The sequence below is a fragment of the Ochotona princeps genome, chromosome 11, assembly GCF_030435755.1.
Source record: "Ochotona princeps isolate mOchPri1 chromosome 11, mOchPri1.hap1, whole genome shotgun sequence".
NCBI classification, from domain to species: Eukaryota; Metazoa; Chordata; class Mammalia; order Lagomorpha; family Ochotonidae; genus Ochotona; species Ochotona princeps.
The window spans coordinates 5487865-5511279 of NC_080842.1; the positions used below are offsets into that span (position 1 = coordinate 5487865).

General features: G+C 39.0%; 1 protein-coding gene across 3 annotated transcripts in view; it reads left to right on the top strand.

Moving 5' to 3' along the window:
• The window catches only part of LOC101521203 (A disintegrin and metallopeptidase domain 3-like), a 91801-nt gene that overhangs the window by 28418 nt on the left and 39968 nt on the right, over nt 1–23415 (top strand). For 2 of the 3 annotated variants that reach the window (XM_058669790.1, XM_058669788.1), the window contains exons 4-7: nt 4158–4236; nt 12157–12233; nt 13569–13746; nt 19867–19932. In XM_058669790.1, the coding sequence (XP_058525773.1) occupies nt 4180–4236; nt 12157–12233; nt 13569–13746; nt 19867–19932 (378 nt within the window). In that variant the 5' untranslated portion in view covers nt 4158–4179. The remainder of the gene's footprint in view (nt 1–4157; nt 4237–12156; nt 12234–13568; nt 13747–19866; nt 19933–23415) is intronic. The other variant, XM_058669789.1, reaches the window with a different exon arrangement.

Genomic DNA, 23415 nt, shown 5'->3' on the forward strand with positions numbered 1-23415 from the left:
TGGGGGCTGATAGACTGATACTGTTGTCGTAACATAGGAACATGCACCACACTAATTCTTTCTCTAATAAAAGCGACTAAACGATTGAGAATAAGGGGTCCAAAAATTAAAAGCATTAATAACCACGGGGACTGATTAAACCAGGATTCAAACCATCCTTGCTTCTCCTAATGTCTATATAAAAACAGCGTTTCTCTGTAAGAGCCGCACACAGGCCTCCTTGCTAAAGAAAGACCAAGTCCAGTCCTCTTTTCAATAATAAGGAGATCAGCTTGAGGCCCTCTTACCCAATGGCCAGAGATGCTTCAGGTGGGGAACTGATATGCCAATGTCACCCTTGTCCCTTGGAAGAGACGTGCTCTGGTGAATCCAGGACATGGCGGGGACCCAGAATACCCTAACTGCCTACTACCCAGTCTAACTCCTCTCACATTCCGCCCCCCAGAAGTAGCAGCCTCAACTGCTGTTTAGGGGGGAAATGGAACGGAGACCGCTCTGGCTGCTGTCTGCTGACAGGGTGGGCGTAGTTCAAGGGTAGCAGTTGGGTGTTCCTCTGGGGGTTGTTCTAAGGGTCCTCAGCAGAGCAGAAGTCATCAGAGGTGCCTGGCAGAAGTCATCAGAGGTGACTGGCAGAAGTCATCAGAGGTGCCTGGCATGTTGTCTGGGCTCTGGGTGTTTCTTCTTATTGAAGTCTAGATGACAAAACAAAGGCAATTATAATCTTTTCCAATCTAGTAGGCTATGAGTTCAGTTAGAAATACTCAATGAATTTAACAGAACACATGAAACTCCTTATCACCGTAATTAAATTAGGGCAGAGTTTGTCTCCAATCAAACCTAGAATGCATGGCAGAATTCTGGTGGGGCCCCCCTCAGGTAGTGAAACCACCGTAGCAATAATGAGGGGCACAAACCCACATCACTCCACCTTAACAAGGGCCGAGATGACCCTTATTTCAGCTTCCATGCCAAGCAGAGTCCAAAAAGTGCCCTTTCTCATTTCCTCCACGCCTATCTTTTTCTGCAGCCCTAACTCCAGGTCTGTCTGTCTGTCTGCTGCATGGGGAAGGGAAGGGAAGCCCGTGACCATGACTCCCTGAAACAAAGGCCATCCAGATTCCCTTTACATACTTGGCAGTTATTCCTTCCCTGAAAATCGGCAAATCCAACAGTAGGGAACAGGCAAGTGTTAGATTTTTCTAAAACAATTATACTTTACCAATTGTTGCAAGCCCGAAGAGTTTCAGGATGACACACATAGCCTAGAACATAAAGCACAGCACTGAAAACATTTTGTTGCAAGACCTGCTAGTCACACTGTAGATGGCAAAAGATTAAAACAGGTTTTCATTTGCAATAACTCAGTAGTTTGTAGCATTCCAACAAGAGTTTACAGAACTTTATACACTTTAAGGCAGAGGCAAGCAATCTACTAGTTATAGTCTAACAGGTGAGCAAAGAAATCCCAAACAATTTAGCAAGTGAGGAAGATGTGAGCTCTACTTCAGAGTACTCAGGGTGTCCTACCCCAATAAGGCTTAACTCTGAAGATACAGATCCTGCATGGGAAGTCAGTACACAGTGACTCTAGTGAATTTTAGCAAATTAGCACTCTTATGTGTGACGTCAGTGATCACCTGAAGCTCCGACACATGATGCTTAGGCTGTGGAAGCCTCTTACAACACTCCCAGTATTCTTAGACAAGGCTACACACAAAGTGGAAGTTCTCTCCTGCATTGAGAGAAGAGCACAACCATCTTCCATGGCTTCTTTGCACTGGGGCGTGGACCACTGAGGTCCTTCACAGCGGGACACTCTTCGCAGCAGTGTCCTGGCTTTCCACACCTGATATGCTTGCTCTCTTGCTGGCTCTCTAGTCAGACCAGAATGCCTTTGGGTTGATTCTGAAGCCACTGAGTGCTATTTAAGATTGTCAGTCTATGAGTCTGCTGTAAGAACCGTTTCCCATGTTGGAGCATTACCTGACATTTAAATTATCATTGATCACTTTCATACATGTAGCCATGCAGTTTACCACAGAGTTCATGGGGATTTGGCGTCTATAGCATTTTGAAACTGTGCCCTTAGAAGTAAGCCCATTTGCATGCATGCAGAGCTATATAGCTGAACAGACTTCATAGGTCCTGAGGAAACAGAAACAGACATGACTCTCCAAGAGCTTAATTTTGCATCCATAGCAATTCTCATTCATGAGCACTGCGAGACCACCTATAGGATTTTGCACTTTCTTAACACCACAACCAGAGGGTCGCTTAGAGATTGGTAGGGAAGGTTTGAGGAATAGTCTGTTAGTTCCTGTTCCTCTGTCTGGAAGAAAAAGCACCTCTTTTTGATCTGTTAACCATTCCTGGAGCCTTTCTGGCAGGATTGCAACTAATGCTGGCTCCTCACTGGCTGCTGAAAGTCCTTCTAAAAGTCCTTTCTGTAACCACATTTTTCTACACAATTGTTATTACCAACCAAAAGATGTAATCTTTGACAAATACTCTTATGATTTTGAGATTCCTAGGGGCCCATCTAGGAATTCCAAAAATCAGAAGTCAGATTGATTCAAGCAGTAACAGATCAGGTTTTTTTTTAATCACCTATAAAATGACCACACAAATATTTCTTGAAAAAAAATGCAGCTCTTTTAAACCATGAGAATTTAACAACGACAATTAAGTTACCTTACTGAGACACAAAATGGCTGATTACAAGGAGACACATACAGTGCACCAGAACTTGCTGTGTGACTGACAAGAACACGCTGTTGTCTCACTCGCTCTGCAGGAGACAACTTGTGCAGATGGCAGGGGCAGTTTTAGAAACCATCACTGTGGCCAGTCACAAGAAACATCCTTGCATGCATGTTCTTATTTGGTATGAAGAAATGATTTCTTGTTGAAGGAGTGGGACTGACAGCTGACCACTATTTATGGGGTACATACGATTTTGCAGTTACTTATTATCAAGTTACACGCACAACACGCTTTAGTTGTCGTGGTGTCCATTATTCATTCACTTTTTGTTGAGTATTCAGAGTTTTTGATATATTGCCTGATTCCTTTTGGAAAAGACAGTGCCCATTTAGATCTCCCAAATAACACGTGTTGTGATGAAGCATGTAGTCTATTGAAGCTCTACTTCATTTCTGGCTAAACAATCAATCTAATGGCTGAGTAACATTTGACTTTCCTTTGGGAGGTGTGTATATGTTATATCGTTTTCCTAATCTTTTAATGTTAACTTTTTCTCTCTGAAAAATGTCAAACATTGAAATCAGAAAATGGTAAGAATTATTCAATTGGTTGCTAACCAACAGTGAAGCACGTGTAAGAATTTTCCATATATACTGAAATGAACAGGATGTATGCCATAACAATTTACCTCTTTCAGTGAAACCACAATACCGTTTCGAATGAAGATTTTAGGACCATTTTGAGATTCTACAATTTTTTTCTCGTTCTACTGCTATAAAAGCTCTAGATGAAGATAAAATGTAGTGGAATGGAGTAAATAAAGACATTCAAAGATACTCATTTAAAACAAATTTGGTCTTTGTTTTCTTAAACAGATTATTATTATATGATATTTAAAAGCTGCTCAAAAGAGTTAATTATGGTCAATTTTTGTGTATTTTTGCTTAGCTTATGAATGATGCAGTATTTTATGCTTTTACATTTTTTCTTCTTTTTAAAAAAGATTATTACAAAGATAAGATATTGCATGTAATCCATAGGCACTGTTCAAGGGAGAACTCTATATTATGGGAAAGATGTATGGATTCCAATATTTTTATACTCAGATACATTTTACTGTTTATTTTCTGTGAATTTTGACATAAGCTGTGTAAGTGTGCAATAAGTCCATCATAACCAATCAATGAAGGTTATCTAATTTTATCATCCCAAAAAAGTTATTGCTAATCGAATCTAACAGCAAACTCTTTTTCAAATTTGAGAGCTACAGCTATTATTTTATATAACTCTGTTTTTGCTGGTTGAGCATATTGAATCCATTGCAACGTCTTGTAATATCTGCTTCTTATTTTTTCTTGTAATTGACATTTGTGTAAACTTTATTTCTTTATTTTGGAAGGAGTTCTTAATTGATGCTGTTACTAAAATTAACACTATTCTTTTGGCTGAACTAGGTCATTTTTATCACCTTATTTCATGGTATATTCATACGACAAATTAGGAACACGGAATATGATTTCTTCACAAAAACTGGTGAGTTTTGCAATCTACTGAGTTGATGGTCAAGTTATGCTTTAATGGAACCATGGTTGGGAAGAAGACATCCCATTTTTTTTTCCTCTGCAGAATTGTTAAGCAAACAGATTACAAAGTCATATAAAGTGATAGTTCATATAAAAGTATATTATATCTTATATGCACACATGTAAATATGTATATATTTATATGCATGAACACACATACACACACATGAATCTTAGAGGCAGAAGGACAAGACAGACACGTGCTTTGTGCTGGTTTATTCCTCAAATGCTCAACACTACAACTGAGCAGGCAGGCCAGGAGAAAGAAGCCAGGAAATCGACCTGGACCTCCCATGCTGATGATACCAATCAGACACCTGAGCCCCCAGGCCTGCCAGCGATGTGCATGTTGTCAGAAAGCTGGAGTCAGCAGCGAAGCCAGGGCCTGGTCAGAGGTGCTCCCATGGGGGATGCAGGTAACTCAAGGAGTTCTAACCACCTCAAACGTCCACCCCTGAGAAAAATACTAAATGCAGTGACATTTTTAAGCCTAGCATTTGGCAATCAAAACAGAAATCCAGGGGCTGTAATTTTGGTATTAGCACTCCATGTGATCACTGGTTTCTGTTCCTGGTTGCTGCATTTCCTATTCACCTTCATGGTAATGTACCTGGAAAAGCTGCAGGTACTAGTTTCATTATGCAAGACCCTGCCACACATGAAAGATCAGAATGTAGTTCCAGACTCCTGGTTTAGGATTTGAGCACTTGGACAACACAATTGAGGCCATTTGGGCATGTGTGTGTGTGTGTGTGTGTGTGTAAGATTTCAAAAAATCTTTTGCAAAAATAAAATATATATATATATTTCTGTAAAAGGCACAGTTACAGAGAGAGGCAGAGACATAGCTAGAGGTAGAAATCTTTCATTTGCTTCCAAATTGTCAAAACAGCCAGGGCTGGGTAGCTCCATAGCCAGGAACTTGAAGCTTAAAGCTTCTTTCAGGTCAACAACAGGTGTACAGGTGCCCAAGGCCTTCAACTGTTTTCCCAGGCCACCAGCACTGAGATGGATCAGAAATGGAGAGGTCAGGACTGGAAGAAGCGTCAGTGTGGGATATCAGTGCTGCAAGTGGAGGATTAGCCTACCACTCCATCACACCAGCCCCGAGTAGTAGGAATTTAAGAGAAAAAAATGTGAGTGGAGAAATACATACAGGCTGTGAAGCCTAACTGATTTGCAAGCAGCACAAGTAAAGGTTGAAAATACTTTGTAGAAAACCCGGGGGCGGGGGAATTGGTGAGAGAGAATGGAAGAACAGATTGGGTCTATGAAAAAACATTTGGCTTGAATTATATCCAAAAGACATTTGCAAGTGTTACACAAAAAAAGTTCTAATTTATCTTTATTTTCTCCTTGTTGCACTGAAGTATGGCTGTCTTGACTGAAAGGCAGGCAGGGCAGGAGGCTGGAAGAACACTCCTGCAGCCATAAGTAGGTGGGGAACATGTACTGAGCCATGTGGCAGCTTGGTCATGCTCAAGAACAACTTCAGAGCATTCTGGAGATTCAGAGTTCAAAATGATGAAGAATACACTGGAAATGTATCCATTTGCTGCTGGTGGCTGGTCAGCTACAGCAAGGAGGTCAGCACCCAGCTGTGTTCCCTGTGCTTTATAGAATACAGTATCAAGCAGCTAAGGAGCTACACAGTAGAAGAGTATCTGTTTGTGCTGATTAGCAGAATATGGATCAGGTGCCTCAATGGATTTGTAACAAAGTATTTTCATAATGACATGAAGATGTCATTTGTGTTCTCACTCTGGATTTCTCAGAGAGTTGAAAATGTAAAACTGTGACATCCTCCCACACACCTTCTCTTGTTTTAAAAATATATATTTTTCTTAAGTGACATTTATTGTGTCAAGTAATAAATTTATTTTCAAATTAATCAAAACGTAAAAGATTCTCAGTGAAGTTTCTAATATGGCAAATATTGCTAGATAATAAACTTCATAAATAATTGCTCTTTGGCTTCCTAGTCACTTCATATTCTAAGAGTTTATATTAATCCTTTGAAAGACATCTTTACATGTCTTTTGCCCATGTTCTAATTGGATTGTCTGAGTTTCTTGAGCTCTTTAAAAATATTGGATGTTAATCCTCTGCCAGTTGCATAGTTTGCAAATAGCTTCCCCCACTCTCTTTGTTGTCTCCTTTTCAGTGGAAAAGTTTTGATTCAATTGGAGTAGTGTGTATGTATCCAGAAATCTGTCTATTGCTTGTAAATTTTCCAATTTGTTGGCATGTATCTGCTTGTAGTAGTGTTCAAGGTTTCTTTTTTTTTTCTTTTTAATTTCTGTCATTACTGTGGTTCCATTGGCTTTTTCATTTGCAATCTAATTGACTGGGTTCTTCTCTCTCTCTCTGTTAGTTGAGCCAGTGGTGTTTGTTTTTTAATTTTACTGAGTTTTATAACATCTTTGATTTTAATTATGTGTGTTTTCTCTGATTTTTTTCTTTTTTTCTTTTAAGATTTATTTATTTTTATTGGAAGTGTGGATATACAGAGAGAAGAGACAGAGAGGAAGATCTTCTATCTGATGGTTTACTCCCCCAGCAGCCGCAATGGCTGGAGCTGAGCCAATCTGAAACCAGGAGTCAGGAGCTTCCTCCGGGTCTCCCAAGTGGGTGCGGGGTCCCAGAGCTTTGGGCCATCCTCGACTGCATTTCCAGACCACAGGCAGGGAGCTGGATGGGAACCAGGGCTGCTGGGATTAGAACCGGCACCCATATGGGATCCTGGCGCGTTCAAGGTGAGGACTTTAATCTCTATGCCATCACGCTGGGCCCTTTTCTGATTTTTTCTTTCCTTCTCCAAATATTGGGGTTGATTCTGTAATGATACATCCCAGGCAGCCAGGGAACTTTAAGCCTCTGAATCCAGGCACAGTGGCCGTTGATAAAGGAAGCTTGCAGAAGGTCTTTTCTTAATCCTCTATCTTGGGGCTCCAGCAGCAAGATGCTTGCTAAGTGAATGCCCTGCATCTGCCTACAGACTGGCTATCTAGTTGACATCCACCAAGGGTACCACAAGCTTTCCAAGAATTCACAGATTTTCACAGAGAGACTGTCCATGGACCCTGAAGAATGGGCATGCTTATAGGGAGAAATGGGTGCAAGGATTTTCTTCCCTGACAGTCTATGAATTAGGTAAATTATTTTAAAAATATTTTTTCAGGCATTTAATACTCCATTAGGCAATGATACACCAAATTGCAAGTAACAATTAATAAAAAGAACAGGGAAAAAAATCAAAGAACAAAACAAAACAAATCAAAAACCCTACAGTTGCTCAGGCGTGTAAACAAAGGATGTACACAATAGTCAAATACCAGAGTGTAACTCTAGTATCTATGCATAGTATTTTCACACTTTGTCCTCACAGTAAGGAAAAACAGATTATATTAATCTTTCTAGAACTGGCTTCTCACTAAGCATAATGGCTTCCAATTGCATCCATTTAATTACAAAAAACGGCGTTTGTTATTACAAGTGAGTTAGTATTCAGTGTTTGTTTTCGTCTTGTAATCAGTCCTTTGATGGGTAACTGTTGATTCCATTTCTAAGCTGTTGTGAACTGAGCTGCTATAAATATGACTTCATCTCATTCAGATAAATTCCCCATACTCAGGTTGCTGGGTCATATTGCAGATCCATTTTCAGACATTTGAGGAATCTCTAACTGTCTTGATAATTATTGCGCTATTTTACATTCCTACCAACAGAGGATCCTTTTTCCCTGTATCCTCACCAACATTTACTCTCTTAGAATGTTCAGATGTTAACCATTCTAACAAGGGTGTGGTGAAACATCACTGTGGCTTTAATTTGCATTTCTTTGAAGGCTAGTGAACCTGTGCATTTTTCATATCTGTTGCCCATTTGAATTTCATCCCTGGCTTCCTAGGATGTATCATTACAGAATCAACTTGTTCATGTCTTTTGACTGTTTCTTAACTGGAGTGTTTGTTTTGTCACAGTTGGGTTTCTTGTACTCTTTACTGACCTTGGACATGAATACTTTGTTAGTTGAAAACTTTATAAATATTTTCTCCCCTTCTGTTGGCTTTCTCTTCGCTTTATTATATGATTTTCTTTGGAGTTAGGTGTAATCCCATGTTTTTTTTTAATTTTAGTATTGATTTTCTGTGTTTCTGATGTCTTTTCTAAGAAATCTTTGCCTACACCTGTGTCTAGCAATGTCTCCACACAATTTTGTTCCAGTATTTTTATAGTGTCTTGTTATATGTATGTCTTTGATCCATTTAGAGTTTATTTATTCAAAAGATGTAAGATACGGACTTGTTTCATAGATAGATCCAATTTTCTCAGCACCATTGGTTGAAGATAATGTCCTTTCCATTTGGGTTGATTTTAGTTCAGTTATAAAAATTAGTTGGCTGGGCCTGACACGGTAACCTAGCGACTAAGATCCTCACCTTGCATGTACCAGGATCTCATGTGGGTGCCGGTTCATGACCCAGCTTCCCCATTTCCCATCCAGTTCCCTGGATGAAGCCTGGAAAGCAATAGATTGCTCAAAGCTTTGGGATCCTGTACACCTGTGTGGCAGATCCAGATGAAGCTCCTGGCTCCTGGTCTCTGATCGGCTCAGCTCCAGCTGTTGTGGCCACTTGGGGAGCTAGCCAGCAAATTGGTCTTTGTCTCTCCTTCTCTCTGTGGATTTACCTTTCCAATAAGAATGAATGAATGAAGGAATGAATGCATGAATGAATGAATAAACTAGTTGGCTTTAGCTGTGTGAGTTCATTTTTGGAAATTCTATTCTGAACCGTTCATCTTCAGGTCTGGCTTTGTGCCAGTACCGTACGATTTTGATTATAACTGCCTTGTGGTATTTCACATCTGGTATTGTGATACCCCCAACTTTTTTATGCTAAGGATTGTTTTGTCTATTCACGGTCTTTTGTGTTTCCATGTGGATTTTAGCATCAATTTTTCTAGATCTGGAAGAATGTCATTGGTCCTTTGATTGGGTTTGCACCGTGTTTTTGACTCACTTTAGGTAGCATGGACATTTGGTGACGTTAGTTTTACCCATTATGAACACGGAAGGTTTGTCCATGTTTTAGTGTCTTTTTTTCTTTTAATGCTTTGTAATCTTTTATTATTTATTATTTTTTATTATCTCCTGCATCCTTGGTTAACCTTATTCCAAGATGTCTAAAATTTTGTGTAGCTATTATAAACGGAAATGACTGTAGAAATTCTTCTCAGCCAAGCATTTGTGTATACAAAGGCTGTTGATTTTCATATGCTGATTTTATACACTGCAACTTTGCCAAATTCTCCTATGAGTTCAGATAGTCTCTTTTGAAATTATTATTATTTTTTCATTGGAAAGGAATATATATAGACAGAAGGAGACACAGAGAGAAAAATCTTCCATTTTCTGATGTTAATTGACATGGAGTTAATTGACATGGTATTGAGTGACCAATGTGTTAGAAAATGCAAGTTTTCAACCACATCCTGTTACTACTTCATTGACATTTCAATTTCAGTTTATACATAACTGGCTGCTATACACTTTAAAATGGCTATAGGGTACTGTTCAGCTGTCTTGTGTCTATTTTCATTTTTATATTTAGCAGCTTGTAGTATTGAAGCAAGAATTTTACTGAACTTGGCAAATTTTAGGGTAGTCCAAACAGCCAGGAGACAAACCAGTGCCCATATGGGATCCTCGTGGATGCAAGGTGAGGATTTAGCCACTAGGCTATCATGCTGAGCCCAAGTTCCAATAGTCCCTTAAAAGTTTTTTTTTTTTTTGTCTTTTCTATTAGAGGGTCATGTCATCTATAAGCAGTGATAGCTTGACGTCCTCTTTCCCAGTTTGTATCCATTGGATTTCATTTTCTTGCCTAATAACTATAGCTAGAACTTCCAGGACCATACTAAATTACAGTGGTGAGAGTGGGTACTCGCGTCTGGTTCTGAATCTTGATGGAATTTCCTCAAGCCTTTCCCTATTCAATATAATGTTGACTGTGAGTTTTTATATATTACTTTGATTGTGTTGAGAAATGATTATTTTATACCAAATTTACTTGCTTTTTTCTCTTGAATGTTTTATTTTATCAAAATATTTCTCTTTGTCTGTTGAGATAATCATACAATTTTTGTTCTTTGTTAATGTGAATCACATTTATTTATCTTTGTGTGATGAACCATTCTTGCAAACCAGGGATAAGTCTCACTTAGTCCCGGTGAATAATCTTTCTGATGGATTCAATTAGCTAGTCTTTTGTTGAGGACTTTTGTATTTGTATTTATCAGAGACATTGTCCCACACTTCTCTTTCTGTGTTGTATTGTTTTTCCAGTTTTGGAATTACAGTGATTTGGGTCTCATAGACGAATTTGGAAAGCAATAAGCTATACCATTTTCTTTTTTTTATTATTATGATACAGAACCATAGACCTTGGAATTTCCCTTTTCCTCTCCACTCCCTTCCCCACTCACTGAGTTCCGCTATATCATTACTATAGTATAGTTCTTCATACACAGTCACATGTCCATCGTTGCTGGTATGGACAATGGCAGAGAGTGTAGCATCCTATTGTCAAGGTATAGTAAACAAACAAACAAACAAAGATATAGCAAACAGTCTCATCAGGAAGTCCATCTTCAGCCTGGAAGTAGAGATGCATACTGCATTGTATCCTCACATCTGGATATGATAGTCTCTATTACACACTTACTATACATCCCCTTAAATGAAAAGCCACAATACAAAATCAAAACAGGTAGAAAGATCCCACACAAGATTGTTCTTGTTTGTTTCTTTCTTTGATGATTTTATGACTCAGTGTTTTCCTTTTCTCATTTTATGGCTTCTATTTTCTGCTTGAGTTTCTGTCTGTTCTTTATGTTATTTAAAAATTCAAGTTGCCCATTGATGCAGCCTTATTAGAGCATATTTCAAATCTGTATTTGACAGCTCTGCCATGTTACAAACCTGGATACCCATGTAAAAGTTAATTTTCTTGTGTCATCTTTGTGTTTTATGTTTTTTTCATATGAAGAATAATCTTGATGAGTTCTATGAAATTTAGTTATGTAGACATTGCTGGCATGTAGAGACCCTGTCTTACAAGGGAGGGGGCTGTCCCATTTTTTCCCTCTTTAAACACTTTTTGTTTTTTTAATGAAAGGCAGAACTCCAAAAAAGAGGAGAATGCTAAGAGAAAAAGAATCTTCCACCCACTATTCACTCACAAAAGGAGCACACCCTCTAAGGCTGGGTTAGGCTGAAGGCAGATGCCTCTTCCAGGTGTGCTATGTGAATGTGGAAACCTAAACACTTCACCCATCTTCTGCTGTAAAGGAGATGCTGGTGTGACAGGCAGCGGCTTAATGTGCTGCACCACAACACCAGTCCTGAATAGGTTTGCTGTTGTCAGCTCTCCTGCTGTCTCAGGTCTCACAACCTTGTGGTCTGTGGCTTATCGGTAGTTTTTGTTGGGGAATCTCACAGCACCTTAGGAGGCTCATCCACAGGTGTAGAGTGAACCACAATGGAATGGTTTCACAAAGATTAAGAAGGCATAAATTATACATTTAGGAAAAATATTGAGAAAGCCAAATGTCGACAGGAAAGTTGGCTGTGAAAAATAAAATTTAGTAACAATCATATGATAGAAGATAGTCATGGTTATTCATAGGTAGAAGAAGCTAAGACCTTAGTCTTACCGAATCCAACTAACAAAGAATATGCGCTGCAGATGAATAACGTTATCATAATAGATGAGTTTAAAATGCTTCGTGGTACCAAGGAAGTAAGGATAAAGCTGATGCCTTGATTTATAAGCTATTTATGAATGTGTCTCGTGTCTCTTTTTAGGATCACTGCTTTTACCAAGGGCATAGTAAAGAGTTTCCCAGATCATCAGTGACACTAAACATCTGCTCTGGACTCAGGTAACCATGTGTTCTGGAGAATTGTCCAGAGACAGGGGGGTGAGCCTCAACATTTCAGAGTGTTTCTGAAGGAGAGAGTGAAGTGAAGGAACTCTAGATCCCAACATGTTTTCTTCAGGTTCGTTCTTTCTTTCTTTCTTTCTTTCTTTCTTTCTTTCTTTCTTTGTTTCTTTCTTTCTTTCTTTCTTTCATATCATTGATTTTAAAAAATCCGGCCAAACAGAAATTATCAGAACACTAGGTTTTTCTGGGATTCACTTCAACTTAATTGAATTAGTAATAACTAGGAAAGGAGCATAGCATTGTGCAATTTTTCTTTAAGTACTTACCCAGCAGGCTGAAAGTCTTTTTAAAAAAATCTTTTAAATTTTTTTCATTTATTGTTATGATTATTTTTTATGATACAGTTCCATTGGCCCTGGGATTTCCTTTCATCCCCTTTCTAAATCCCCTCGCCCCCCCCGAATTCCCCTATATTATTACAATAGTATGTTTCTTCATAAACAGTCATAAATTCATCATTGCAGGTATGGACAATGGCAGAGAGTATAGCATCTTATTGTCAAGATATAGTAAACAGTTCCATTGGGAGTCCATCTTTGGTGTGGAGGTAGAGATGCATACTTCATTGTATCCTCTCATCTGGATATGACAGTTTACATTGCATAGTTATTGCACATCCTCTCTCTTATATTTCTTGTTTTTATCTTTTCTCCATTGTAAAAGAGGCTTTTAGTCACACTTTTTATGCAAATTCTCCTTACATCATGAAGAATTCTCAAAAATTTTAGAAGATTTATTTATTTATATTGGAAATATGGATTTACCGAGAGAGAGAGAGAAAGAGAGAGAGAGAGAGAAATCTACCATTAATTTGCTGGCTCACTCCCTAAATGGCCACAATGGCCAGAACTGAGCTAATCCAAAGCCAGAAACTTCTTCTGAGTTTCCCACAGGATCCCCAAGGGTTTGGGCCATCCTCTGCTGCTTTCCCAAGCCATAGGCAGAGAGCTGAATCAGACATAGAGTAGCTGGAACATGTACTGGCAGCCCTATCGGTTGGCAGCATTTGTAGGTGGAGGATTAGCTTGTTGAGCCACTGCACCAACTCCTAAATTCTCAGGCTCCATAGCCACACTCAAAAGGTATCTATGCCTAAATTCAATGATAGACAGAATTTTAAAAATAAATGGATGTGGTACATAATGGTTCTCAGGTATTGGAACGCAACAATAACTAATAAATTATGCAATCTCTCTATTCTGATTTGCATTTCTTTGTGGAAAATGTGCTCTGGTTAACATTGCATTTCTTTTTTTGTGTTTAAATATATAGGGGAGTGTTACAATTTGAGATGGTCAGTTATGGAATTGAACCGTTGGAATCTTCAGGTAGTAATGAACATATCATTTTTCAAATGAAGAATCATGAAACTGGTTATTCACCTTTACAAGAATATCAAGAAATGACTCAAAGTATAAGCAAGTCCTACAAGATTCTGGTCAAATCAGAGGTCCGTGAGTTTTTTCATGATATCTTGTGTTATTTTTGGGAAAATATTCATATTAAATTTAAATTTTGAGGTCTGACAAGCATAGAAAACAAAAAATTTTAAAGATTTACCCTTTTTTTCTTAAATGAAAAGCCATAAAACAAAATTAACAACATTTTTATTGGAAAGTCAGATTTACCGAGAAGGAGAAACAGAAAGATCTTCTGTTTCCCGGTTCATTCCCCAAGTGGCCGCAATGGCTGAAGTTGAGCTGATCTGAAGTCAGGAGCCAAGAGCTTCTTCTGGGTCTCCCACACGGGTGCAGGGTCCCAAGGCTTTGGACCGTCCCTGACTGCTTTCCCAGGCCACAAGCAGGGAGCTGGATGGGAAGCAGGACAGCCAGGATGTGAACCAGCACCCATATGGGATCCTAGTGTGTGCATACAAGGACTTTATCCACTAGGATATTGCATCAGGCTCAGAAAACAAATTTCATAGATGGTTATTGTATTGGTTCTCGCTTATACACTGTGTTTACTTTAAATATGAATAAGAAAATGGTTAGAAAATATAAGACATACTGAGATGAACCTTGTGTGCTCATAGATGAAGTTATCATTTGGGAAGTCTGCGTCTCATTTGGAAATGCTGGGGTTTGAGTTCTGCCTCAAATTCCTACCCAGTTTCCTGCTCATTTCCCTGAGAGGGTAGTAGTTGACTGCACAAATATTTCCAGCCACTCATTTGGAGCCATGGAAGGAACTGATGTGTACTGACTGCAGCCGGACTCAGCCCTGACTCTTTTGGGTGTTTGAGGAGTGAACCAAATGATCTCTCTCCCTCTCCCCCACCTCCTTTTCTCCCTCCATCCTGCTTCTCCATCATCCCACCTTTCAAATAAATCAAATAAGAGCCAATGCAGTAGCCTAGTGACCTTCCATACACTGGAATCCCATATAGGCTCTGGTTTGTGTCCTGACTGCTGCACTGGCCTGGAAAAGCAGTAAAAGTGGGTCCAAAGCCTTGGGACCCTGCATCCACATGGAGACCCTAAAGAAGCTTCTGGCTTCTGGCTTCTGGCTTTGGATCAGCTCAGCTCCACTCTGGCTATTACTGTTATTTGGAGAGTGAACCAGCATACGGAAGATCCTTCTCTCTTCCTCTCTTTCTTTCTGTAAATCTGACTTTGCAATAAAAACAAATCCTAGAAAAAAATCAAATAAATCAAATGTTAGAAGAAAAAGGAGGAGTCAGAAAAGTAAATGGGGAAAGGAACGCTTTCTACATAACTCAAGAAAATAGTTGCTAGAATTCACACATTCCACAGAGTGGAGCAGAAGCCCTTGCTAAGGAAATGCAATTTGAGTAGCCTTTCTTTTCACTTACAACAAGTCATTTGAAAGGATTGCTCATGAATGTTTACATTGGATTTCCCTACCATGAGTCATTTTCTATGAATCAGTGAATGCTAGAAAAATACTTATATTTGAAGGGGACAAAATGACAAGATGTTCTGATTTCTAAGATGCATTTTTCTTTATATGAGAAAAAGAAACAAGAAGCAGGTCAGAACACATCAAACAATGCTGTCATGAAAAGGAACGCTGGGATGCTCCACACTGCGTGGGTTGTGGACTTTAAGAGCCTGATAACTTTTAAACCATAATACATAAAGCTTTCCTATTTTGTTGGTTTATTTTTTTTTTAAATTTTGCAACAGCTTGTCCTGTAGCAGGACAAGCACTCTGTGTTCTGTCACGTTATATTTTTACAATACAATTTGTAGCCAATGATACTAAATCTAGACTTTAAAAATGTTTTTTTTTCCTATATTATGTCCCAGAAATTAATTCCTGCTTATCAGGAACTGACCTTTAAATTTAATTTTTTATGTTTTTGCTGAACATAAATTTTTTCTTTTTGTTTTATCTGAAAGGCAGAAAGACGGAAGCAAACAAAAAGACCTCTGCCATCCTCTGATTTACTCCTCAAATGAAATAGCCAGAGCTGAGCCAAGTTGACTCTGTGAGCCAGGAAAACAATCCAGGTTCAATTTCACTTAAATGCATTTTAAAATAGTGTGGCTGGCATCATGGTGTTGTATGCTAAACCTTCACTCACAGTGTCCATATGGGTGGCAGTTCAAGTCTTGGCATCTCTACTTCCAATCCAGCTTTCTGTTACGGAGTGGGAAAGCATCAGAGAACAACCCAAGGCCTTGGGTTCCTGCACCCATTTGGGTGATCCAGAGGGATCTCCAGGCTCCTGGCTTCTGATCAGCTCAGCTCTGGCCATTGCAACCATTTGAGGGAATGAACCAGCAGATGGAAGATTCTCTCTCTCTTTCCCTCTTCTCCCCGTTTCATTTATCATTCTCTCTTCATTTCTGAATGTGTGCACACAGGTATGTATACATGTTCAGAAATAAAGGTAGCTGGGCATTTCTCTGCTGAAGCTTAGCTATCTTTCTCAAATCACAAAGGTGCCTTGCCCACCCAACAGCAAGGAAGCAATATTACATGAAATTTCAAATAAAACCATGGCTGCGACCTTACTGCTAATCAGTGTGTTTTCACCTTGCCTGGACCATTTCTACCTGTAAGTGGTCATTGCCAAGATTGTGCCTTCTTTTTGTAATCACATTGGCAAGCCCATGTTCATCTGTTATGTTTGTAGAACCGTTTTAGGATCATGATTCCATGCTTTTTAAAAGTTTGTTTATTCATTTGAATGAATGACAGGTAGAAGAGGAGGGAGAGACATATTTAAGGATCTTCCATTCACTGGTTCAATCCCCAAATGGCTGTAACACTCCAAGCTTGCCTAGGCAGATGCCAGGAGTCTGTAATTTTTATCTGATTCTCCCATTTTGGGGGCAGAGTCCCATGTTGTTTGGATCAACTACTGCAGCTCTTCCAGGTGTTTTGGCAGGCAGCTGGATTACAAGTGGAGCATCTGGGTCCCAAACCCGCACCTAGAGAGAAATTGACATTGGCAACAGAGGCCATGGTTTCAGCTGCTGTGCCACAACAACGGTCTAATCCTTTGCCATTAAAATCCCTTCCCTGACTAGCAACTGATCTGTGTTCACCCATTTTGGTACTCACTGACTATAAAGTTTGCTCAACCTTAATTTCTCAGTCATGCTGTAGTGAACCAATCTAATGTTCTTTTTTCTACCGAACTTTTGGCTAGGGCACAAAAGTTACATTTTGTGGTCCTTTTGCTGTTGATAGTTTCCCACTGTAGGCTTTGTATTCTTGTTTTTAAAGATTTATTTATTTTTATTGCGAAGTCATATATATATAGAGAGAGAGGAGAGACAGAGAGGAAGATCTCTGTCCGATGATTCACTCCCCAAGTGACCCCAATGGCCAGTGCTGCGCTGATCCGAAGCCAGGAGCCAGGAGCTCTTCCAGGTCTCCCACACAGGTGCAGGGTCTCAAGGCTTTGGGCTGTCCTTGACTGCTTTTCCAGGCCACAAGCAGAGAGCTGGATGGGAAGCAGGCTGCTGGGATTAGAACTGGTGCTCATATGGGATCCCGGTCCATTGAAGGCAAGGACTTTAGCTGCTAGGCCACCATGCTGGGCCCAGGCTTCATATTGAACAACGTAATTTCATATAACCATGCAGAACATGACAATAAGAAAAAGTGTTTCTTAAAATTTTGCACATTTCTGATGGAAACTGGGAATAGGGAGCTTCCTTGATCTGATTTAAAATGTGCATGATACCCCCAAACCAGCACAGTACAGGAGGGTGACTGAAGGTTTTTGCCAGCTGTAGTTAACAGCTTACATCCTCTGACAATTCACATTGAAACCCTAGCCTGCTAAGGTGATTTCAAGGAAGTTTTGGGATTGTATTTTAAGTTAACAGTCAGATTATGTGGTAAAGGTAGAAGCCTTCATGATGAGATTCATGCTCTTATTTAAATAAGACTGTACCGGATCTCCGTCTGCTCCCCATGTTGTGAGGAAAAAGGGAAACAACAATGTGAAAACCAGAAAAAAATACTGGAATATCCTTCGCAGACCTCCGATCCTCCAGCACTTTCATTGCTAGCCTCTAGAACTGTGAGAAACCAGTTTCTGCACTACACTCACCACCTGCTGCTCTGAGTGTGTTCCTTACAACAGCCCCAGCTGCTCAGAGTAGGAACCAGAGCCAGGGAAGGATGCATACCCTCCCCTTTCCTGTGCAACAGTGCAGTCAGAAAAACTAAGTTATTGTTGATGTCGTTGTTGTCATCACTGCTGTTATTATAGACAAGCAGCGTCCAAAGGGGGAAAAGTGACCTTCTTATTGATTAGATGACTTAGCTCTGTACATGGCAAACTCTATAGAATATCACCCACAGGTACCATGGTTAAACACAGAGCTAATAGAATCATGGGAAAGCAACCAGGTGAACATGCTCATGTTTTCAAAAATCAGTGTGTAGACAAGTAAGACTTCAGAAAGTATTTTTTTTTCCAGAAAGGCACTTCCAATTGCAAAATAAACTCAAAGCCACGACAGCTACTGAAGTCTAATAGCAAGTGATGGAACCAACGTGAACACTAATTATGGAACTGATTTCATGACTGTACACATAAGATGACTGAATACAAAAGTTTATTAAACATCAGAAAAAATGTGATATTTTTGTTTTGGGGTTGATTTGTTTCACTAATATACAAAGTAAAAGAAATATGCACATAAGCAAAATTAACATTTTAAGATTTGGTTATTTGTTGCTCTTGTCGACATTGTTGAAGGATGGTATTTTCTTCTACTTAAAAAAATGTGAAAGCGTTGAAACAATGGATGGGACTGGCATTGTGGCACAGTACATTAAGCCTGTGTTGGCAATGCTGTCATCCGTTAAGGAGTTTTGGCTTGAGTTAGCCGCTCCACTCCTAATGCAGCTCCCTGCTAATGTACCTGGGAAGGCAGCAGAAGGCTGATGAATTACTTTGGCTCCTTTCAGTGTGATATAGGAATGGGGTCCTTGGGTCATGGCTTCAGTCTGGCTTTTGTTCTTTTTAAAATGTTCATTTGCAAAGCAAACATACAGGTACACACACACACACACACACACACACACACATACACACACACACTCTACCCATTTGGTGAGTAAATCAGTGAACGGAGTCTCCACCAATCAGTCTCTCTCCTTTGGCTCCTTCTCGTGCCCTCCCCCACTGTTGCTGTACCTTTCAAGGAAACAAATCCTTTTTTTTTTTTTTTTTTTAAGTTGTATTATTTATTTGAGAATTACAGAGAGGGAGAGACACACACAGAGAGAAGACTTTTATACATTAGTTCTCCCCCCAGATATCCGCAATGGTAAGCACTGAGCTGGTCTGAAAGCAGAAGGCAGGAGCTTCTTCAGGCTCAGCCATGTAGTGTAAGGGCCCAAGCACTGAGCCTGGCTTCCCCTGGTTTCCCAGGCACAGCAGTGGAAAGCTGGGCTGGAAGAGGAGCAGCAGGATCTCCAGCCGGCATCCATATGAGTTACCTGTATACCTGCACTGCAGAAGACATCATACCCCTCTATACCACAATGCTAATTCCAGTAAATCTTGCATAAATGAGAAAACTGAGGCAACTTTTGGGAGATGCTTAATTCTTCCTTGTATTAATTATTGAGATAACTTTTTAAAAATTTGTATTATGGTCAAAAGCTTAATGTTCCATGAGTTAAAATCTCAACCAAGAAAAAGATCACAGTTCACTGGGAATAAAGGCAAAGAAGTACATTTTAAAATATTTTGTATATGAGTAAAATTAGGAGACATTTGATCAAAACCTATTTAGCTTTAAGGATGCCAGTAAGGGTACTGTACTAAGGAAAAAATTCTTTTAAGAGGAAAAAAAAGCCTACAAGTCACTTTTTATGATTCTGATTGGAAAAAAATAGAATATAAAATCCTTCTGATTTGAGGATTAAATTTTTATTTGGACCCCTACCTGCTCATGTTCCATGTGGGGATCTTTCAGTTTGGGCTGTCAACATCATTGCTTCCTTGTATCTGTATCAGTGAGACGGGATGTGTCTGTCTCTACTTGTATGTGCCTTTGTTAGTCTACAGGATAACTACAAGATAAGAATTTCTAAATATTCTGTTTAATTTGTGTGCTATATTTCACAGAAACCGTCAGATGTTGCCCTACAGAAAAGTACTCTGAAAATACAGATCGTTATGGATAAAGCCATGGTATGAGCCATTAGTCTACTTCCTTATGACTTGTATTGTGTTTAACATGTGGGAGACAGGAATGAGAAACTGCCATTGTTTTCATTACAACAGGTTTTACTCTTTTCAGAATTGGTGCCTCAGTATATTATAACATAAGGGAATGCTATCCTTATGTAGACATGAGGGATAAATATTTAAGCATTGTTTTGCAAAAAAGCGGATTACTAGAAATCATAGGACATTGTAGGCATGGTTCTGCTGTGTTAAAATCTGGTGAATCGTGTCTACCCACAGATAACCTACATCGCCCCCAACTTTATATACATTTCTTTTTCTTCAATTTCCATCCATTTTAAGATAAATTACTTCTGGAGTTATTAAATAGGAAAATGTTAGTTGTTTTAAATGTTCTTTTGATGTATCACTTTTCGGTGGAAGTCCTGTATTCAGAAAAACAAACCAACCTTGAGTGATCACTGGTGCTGTGATTCAGTCTATTTCTATCAGAATGTGTGCCCGGGCTAAGGTGTGCTTCTCTACCAGCATTCTTCCTTCTCCTGCCTGGGCTATTCCTGTACTTCTCCTTGCCTTCCGTGGGAAAACAGGTCACTCTTCATTCACACACCCATGTTTTTCCAGCTCAATCTGTTTGTCACACCCCACACCAGTTGTTTTTTCTGTTATTGCCATTAGTATTTTTAACTTACCACTATCTAAAATGCTGTTATACTAATACCTCCCATGTAATGAAAGAGCTGCTCATCAAATAGCCCTTTTAGGGCCTGATGCGGTGGCCTGGTGGCTGAAGTCCTTGCCTTGAACGTGTTGGGATCCCATATGGGTGCCGGTTCTAATCCCGTTGGCCCAGCTAACCATCCAGCTCCTTGCTTGTTGTCTGAGAAAGCAGTCAAGGATGGCTGTTTTATAGTTTGCACCCGTATGGAAGAGGCTCCTGGGTCCTGGCTTCGGATCAGCTCAGTTCTGGCCGTTGCAGTCACTTGTGGAGTAAATCATCAGATGGAAGACTTTCCTCTCTGTCTCTCCTCCTCTCTCTATATATCTGACTTTGCAATGAAAATAATAAGTCTTTTTAAAAATAAATCTCTTTTAACCCTAATAAAATAGTAGCAATGTGATAGTTTATGTACCAGGTGGCATATGCTATCATATAATTTTCAGTAATAAAATTATTATGCTGCTCGAAGAAATTATGTAAAAGAAAATGTTTTACAGTTGACCACATTCATAATTCCCACATTTTTCACCTGTTTTAATTATTCTTATTTCTGATACGCTTTTCTATATTTGTTCATCTGAAATTGCATTATTTTTAATCTTTGAATTTTGAGTATTAATTTATTTGAGCCAATTAAAACAAACTTCTAATTCAGTTGAACTAATGTGAATTATTTACTTGTAGATTAGATGAATCAGGAGTTTGAAAGTAACTTCATGGTCAGATAAATGGCAGGAATTATCCTTCCTTCTTTTTACCCAAGTTTATGCCACACTATGTTATCATTATGTCCCCTTTACTTGAAATTGAAAGTTATTTTACTGTTGTTTTTCTGTCTCCTTCGGGTGTATGCTTAGCTCATTTACCTGGTGTCTTTCTTGTTTCCCAATATAGGCACTAATTCCCTTAGATTTACCTCTTAACACTATCTTGACAGTGTCCCATAGGTTTTGGAACATTGCGGTTGAGTCTTTGTTGATTTCAAGGAATTTTTTAATTTCCTCTTTGATTTCTTCTCTAACTTATGCTTCATTCAGTAGCATGTTGTTTAGCTTTCAAGAATTTACAAATTTCCTGGGGTATTTCAATTTACTGTTCTCTAGTTTTACTCCATGACAGTCTGACAAGATGAATGGGATAATTTCACTTTTTTTTTCCAACAAAAAATTGCTGAGACTTCTTTTGTGACCTATAACAGTGTCAATCCTGGATAAGGTTTAATGTAATGCTGAAAAAAATGTGTATTCAGTGTTTGTGGGATGAAAGGTTCTGTATATATCAATTAAGTCCATTTGTACTATTGTCCATGTGAGATTTGCCGCTTCCTTTCCAGGTTTCTGTCTCATCAGTCTGTCTGTTGATGTTCATGGGCTTTCAAGTTCCCCATTATTACTGTGTTAGCATCTATGTCTCCCTTTAGGTCTGTTAGTAACTGCTTCATGTAGTTAGGGCCCCTTGTATTCAGTGTGTAAAAATTTGTTATTGTTAATTTGTTTTTGCCAGAAGGATCTCTTTATCATTATGTAGAGTCCCTCTTCATCTCTTTTGATGCTTTTCTCTTCCTTTTACTCTTTTACTGATATTAGGATGGCTACACTGGCTCCTTTTCCCTTTCAGTTGCCATGAAATATTCTTTTCCATCCTTTCACTTTCAGCTTCCATGTACCTTTGTTATTTAGATGTGTCTCTTGCAGGCAGCAGATTGAAGGGTCCTACTTTTTGATCCATCCCACTGATCTACGTCTTCTGATTGAAGAGTTTAAGCCATTTGTGTTCAGAGTTAATATTGATAGGTTGCGATTTGCTCCTGCCATTCTTTTGTTTTGGTCTCTGTTTAACTTTGGTTTATTTTGTGGACTTTAATGGGAGAAACTCCCCCTTGTCATCATTGAGTGTGACTAACTTCCTTTCTTTCTGTCTTCAACACATATTTGGGTAGTGTTTGTAGAGCTGGATTAGTGTTGGTAAAGTCTTCTTGCTTCTTTTTACTGTGGAAATATTTTATTTTAGTTTCAAACTAATGAGAGCTTTGCTGTATCTATTGGTATGGGATCTGGAGACTGTCATTCCATGCTCTTCTTGCTTGAAGAGTCTCTTCTGAGAAGTCAGCAGTGAGTCTCATTGGTTTTCTCAATGTCATCTCATCCTTTTTACATGCTTGTTTCAATATTCTTTCTTTATAATCAGTTGAGAGAAGCTTGGCAACAATGTGTCTGTGTGAGGATCTTTGTGGATTGAATCTGTTTGGGGTTCTCTACCCTTTCTGCACTTGGCTTTTCCTTAGTTCCCCAATGTTTGGAAAGTTCTCTTTCTATGATTTCATTTAGTACTTCTTACGATCCTGCCTCTCTTTTTACACCTTCAGGAATTTTTTTAATTCTTTTAAGTCATTAGAGCTGTCATTCAGTTCTTGGATGGTTGTTTTATTTTTTTCTTTTTGCTTTATTCAGGTTCTCTTCCATAAGTCTGATTGTGTGTCTTTCAGTTCTGATATTCTTTTTTCTGCCTCATTCATTCTATTGGTAAGACTTTCTGTCACTTTTTTTATATTGTTCTGTTGTATTCTTCAAATATTTCAGTTTGGATCTGTTTTATAGTTTGTATCTCTGTTGCGATACTTCCCTGAAATTCCTTGCATTCTTTTTTTTTTTTAAAGATTTATTCATTTTATTACAGCCAGATATACACAGAGGAGGAGAGACAGAGAGGAAGATCTTCCGTCCGATGATTCACTCCCCAAGTGAGCCGCAACGGGCCGGTACGCG